At 52.0% G+C, this 4464-nt stretch overlaps 1 protein-coding gene across 1 annotated transcript; it reads left to right on the plus strand.

The window, feature by feature from the left end:
- Nucleotides 1–487: 487 nt before the first annotated feature.
- Nucleotides 488–4063, plus strand: LOC102981177 (doublesex- and mab-3-related transcription factor A2-like). The gene is made up of 5 exons (XM_024118008.1): nucleotides 488–702; nucleotides 785–942; nucleotides 1598–1734; nucleotides 2823–2970; nucleotides 3951–4063. Exons 1-5 carry the CDS (start codon nucleotides 488–490, stop codon nucleotides 4061–4063), a joined length of 771 nt encoding a protein of 256 aa, XP_023973776.1.
- Nucleotides 4064–4464: the final 401 nt, after the last annotated feature.

Consider the following 4464-nt stretch of genomic DNA (forward strand, 5'->3'; position numbering starts at 1 on the left):
GCATACAGGAGACTAATAATAGAATTGAACGCAGATGGGCATAGAATCATGAGTAGGGAGTGAATGAATGCAGGAGGTTAGGAAGACAATTGTGGAAGTGGATGCCAGGAATAATAGCTGGGCATAGCAAAGTACAAGATGATACATGAGAAAGGGAAGTAGTAATTGTTGAAGGGGGCACGAGAGTGCATGTGCATGCCTGAAAAGGGTGTCTATGTGGAGTGAAGGTATGCAGAGGGACTAGTAATTGGATTGAAAGTATACAGGACCCGTGCCCAGAGTTTCTTGGAACCTGCCTATGCATGAGTGGAGCTCCCTGGGAAGGAGCCTACACGAAGCAAGAAGGGAGGGTGCAATCTCATTTCAGCGGTGAGCTGGATGGAGAAGAATCCAGCCGCCTCAGATGGGGTTTGCCAAGGGCAGAGGAAGTACGTTGTGGATAGGGGATCATGTGGCCACCCTGACCTCCACTCCTTGTTCTAGAACCATGGATCCCAATGAAATGCCTGCTGTGCCCTGCGGCCCCCCCGACTCCACCACTGGACTTGAGACCGGAGCCCCATGGGGGATTGAACTTGGCCCCAGAAGAGCTATACGTCGCTGTGCCCGCTGCCAGAACCACGGCATCACTGACCAAATCAAGGACCAGGAGCACTTCTGCCTCTTCGAGGCCTGCGAGTGTGGCAAGTGTGCCCTCTCCTCGTGAGTATGGTGTCTGACAAGGGGAGGGGAGTGGGCCTCCTCTAAAGGTGACTGACTTTAGACCTGCAATCCCCCACTTTAGGGAACACTGCAGCATCTTGCCTGCTGAGAGTGCCTTGAAGTCGGAGCGGGGGCCACGCCGAAAGAGGCACCTGACTGAAGGACTGATAAGGAGTGGGACCACCTCTCCCAAAGCTCACAGCCATGTCAACAAGTTGGCCATTCAAGCAGGAGTCCTCAGTGAGTCTCTCTGGCCAGGGAGGGAGTCTTGAGTTTTGGGTGTAGGGAACATGAGTAGTTCTATCACCAGTCCTACCACCCAATTTCGATGTGGCTTTGGGCAAGTTACTCCTTGGGCCTTAGCTTCCCCAACTGTAAAACATCATCAATATTATCTACCAAGTGTTGGTGGGCTGGAGAGATTGGGGGGGTGGGGTGCGGTCAAAAAGGTTCACAGTGGGGTGAGGCCTCAGATTGGGGGGGGAGGTAGAGTCGGGGGGGGACAGTCAGTGGGAAAGGCTCACCTAAGCTGTCCCCAGTCTCTCACAGTTGGGAAAGAGAACATCAGCTTGAGGCCCACCCCTGTGCAACCCCTGGGGAGGAGTCTGGGGCCAGTGTGGGAAGCTTCCACCTCAGCCACTGCCCAGACCCCTTCCTGTGTCCTGAAGGCCTGGGTACCATCTCTAACCCTACTGCAACTTGCCATATGACCCTGGGGAAAAAAATACTTCTCTCTGGGTCTCATGGTCCCCAGTCCCAAAATGAAGAGTAGGACTAGCTGGTCTTCAAGGTCTTCCCAACTCCAACATCCTGGGCTCCTATCCTTGTCCTAAAACATCTCCTTTCCATGGCCGGCTTGGTCCCTGACTCCAACCTGTGCTCTCTGCTCCTGCAGGCAAGCTCCCAAGGAGGTCTGCTGATCGGTCTGGTCTCGGAATCTTTGTCTCTGTCCTGGACTCCAGCACCCTTGAAGAAGCAACTAACAATTTCTCTTTCCAGGGAGTCACACAGACCCCCTGCCCTGCCCAGCAGGTGAGTAGAGTGAGAAGGACCATGGAGCTAGTTGTATATTTTGTTATTGAGTGCCCAGCCTTCTGGTTAAGGCCATGGGAGCAAGAAAGAGAAAGTGGAGGCAGTGTGGTGCAAGTGGAGGAGGAGGAGGAGGAGAGGAGGAGAAGGTGGCATCTCAGACTATGGAGCAACGACAGAGCTCTCCCAGCTTTGCCATTTCCAATTTGTGAGACTTTGGACAAGTAACTTTACATCTCTGAGCCTCTATTTTCCTATCAGTGTACTGAGATGGGACAATATTCTACACCTATAATATTGATAAGAGGACTAGCACAAGGCCTGCCACATAGCAGGCCTTTGACAACTGGAGGCTGTTATTCCACATGAAACAAATCGATGGGATTAGAAGCTCCTGCTGAGAAGGGGGGCCATGATGGTGAGGCCCACCATCTCACCCAGGCGAGAGTCTAATAACTGTCAGAGAAAAGTTCCTGGAGATGAGCCAAGCTGGCCCTTCAAGTGCCTTGGGGAACTTGATTGGGGAATATGGAGGCAAGAACCAGTCCTTGGACAGGGACAGTAATCACGTCACTCCAGGTGCCTTGCAGATTAAAACACAGACACCTCTGACTTCCCATAATCTTTACTGTTGCCTTGGGAGTTTTAAAAAAGCTGGGAGGAATTAGTGTCTCAGGAAAGATATAGAAAAAAAAAGATACAGAAAAGAAGACAGTCCAAGCAGGGGAACGGACTTGTCCAAGCCACAGTGACTAATGGCCAGCTGGCATTCAGACTCCCACATGCAGATATTGCAAAATCCTTGCCCCTCTCTCTCTACTGGTAGTATGTGCCTGCCAGAGGGATAAATCCCCTGGCCTCTCCTTTCCTTGCTCCTAGATGCTCAACTCTGATCCTCCAGCCCTGTGCCACCCTTAACCCCCTTCTACTGCAGCCACGGATTCTGGGGAAATTGTGGGGTCCGGAACCCTAGCAGGGGCCAAGCTTAGTGAAGGAGAAGGGCAGAAGGCCACAGGGTGGCTGGGGACTGAAGGGGCACGGGGGAGGTGTGGCTTCCCAGCTCCCATTCTCTCACATCCTTTGCTTTGCAGGCTCCCAAAGCTTCCGACCAGGCCTCGGTTTCTGCCTCCTTAGAGTGGCAGCAAAAACTGGAAGCGGCCGAGGCTCTGCTGGCTCTGAGAGAATCTTCCCAGGCCCCTTCTGGCTCCATCTCCGTGCTCCAGCCCTGTGTTGCACCAGGTAGCCTGGTCTTTGAAAGGAGAACATGGGGTTGGGGATAGTTGGGAAATGGGAGGCTGTTGTGTTAAGCAGGGCCTGACTGGGAAGTCAGAGGTGGAGGGGGGTTGGGGGTTGAACCTCTCTGGGCCCAGGCAGCCAAGCTCCTCAGTCTGACTCTTGAAGTGGCAGTAAATGGTTGTTCAGTGAATCATCGGTTTATCGAGCGTTGTGCTCAACAGCAAATGTCCAGTGCCCTGATGTCAAGAAATAAGGAAACCGAGTCCCTAAGAGTAGCAGGGACTTACCCTAGGGCATGCAGCATATCAAGTGGAAGAACCAGGTCTCCTGACTCCCAGCCCAGGGCTTTCTATCCAGACCCCTGCAGTCTGCTGTGACCTGGGAAGGACATACATAGGTGGTAAGAGCCTAGTCCGGAAGGAGATCTGGTTCCTGCCTTCAGGGAGATTCCAGTCTCAAGGTGGAGCATGGATGCCTTCACAAGTCATGTTTTGCGGCTGTGTCTCACTGATGAGCCTGGGGAGGAAGGACTGGAGGCGAGATAGACACCTGGGGAGGCTGAGAGGGAAGGCTGGGCACGACCAGACCAAAATGGTGCATTCGGTATGGAGTGTGAGTGAAGCAGCCACCCTGAAGGAACTGCTGGAACAGAGGGGATGAGGGTGGAGAGGCTACCAGTCACGGAGGTCTGGCATGCCAGGCTTAGGAGGTTAGATCAGCAACTGTGGGTGATGAGGAGCCAGGGAATGTCTGAACTAGGGAGGAGCATATTCAGAGACCCCGGGCTTGACAAAAAGAAATGTGGTGGCTGTGATGGAGGGTTTGGAGGAGGCAAGACTTGAGATGGGCCAACCAGCAAGGAAGAGTTCTGTGTAATACAGTCCAGGTGACAAAGCCTTGATTGGATGGAACCAAAAAAGAGGGGAGAGCCGGGAGGGGAAATGGATGTGACCTGACCCTGACCCCTTTCTTTGTGTCTACAGCTCCTGCTGGAGATAGAGGACTTCAGCCTCCTAACCCCTCTCTTGGACCCACGCCGGCCAGCTCCGTTTCTCTGCCTAAGATGCACCTGGGGTGCATCTCCCCCTTGAGCTAGAAGCCCAGAGGGGGAGAACTCACTAAAATACTGCCTATGTATGCATTTGCAAAATGCTTCATGTCCAAAATTCTTAACGTCTTTTTTTAATCCTTTAGGCGCTTATATAAGCTTTCAGACCCGTTTTTTTATATGGGGCAATTCCTTGACTGAGGATGGATATTCTTGTACCTCCATCCTTTACTTTCTTGGATCCCAGGGCCTTTTAATGTCTCTTATGAAAACAGGGTTGTACAATCTAAGCTGATCAGTTTCTAAATAGGGTTCTGTGTGAGTCCATATGTTCATCTGCCAGAGTTTTTATTTGATTCATGATTGTGAACATACTGGCACGCTCATATACTTATCCATGCATGTGAAAATCTGAGGATGTTTTCATTTTGCGTCTAGGTTTGTGTGTG

This window comes from Physeter macrocephalus, unplaced genomic scaffold (genome assembly GCF_002837175.3).
Source record: "Physeter macrocephalus isolate SW-GA unplaced genomic scaffold, ASM283717v5 random_3147, whole genome shotgun sequence".
Lineage (NCBI taxonomy): Eukaryota > Metazoa > Chordata > Mammalia > Artiodactyla > Physeteridae > Physeter > Physeter macrocephalus.

Excerpts from the sequence above, each read along its gene's own strand:
- LOC102981177 (XM_024118008.1), top strand. The coding sequence starts at position 488 with ATGGATCCCAATGAAATGCCTGCTGTGCCCTGCGGCCCCCCCGACTCC. Across the intron at positions 703-784 it reads GGCAAGTGTGCCCTCTCCTC|GGAACACTGCAGCATCTTGC; the intron begins GTGAGTATGGTG and ends CCCCCACTTTAG. Across the intron at positions 2,971-3,950 it reads CCAGCCCTGTGTTGCACCAG|CTCCTGCTGGAGATAGAGGA; the intron begins GTAGCCTGGTCT and ends TTGTGTCTACAG.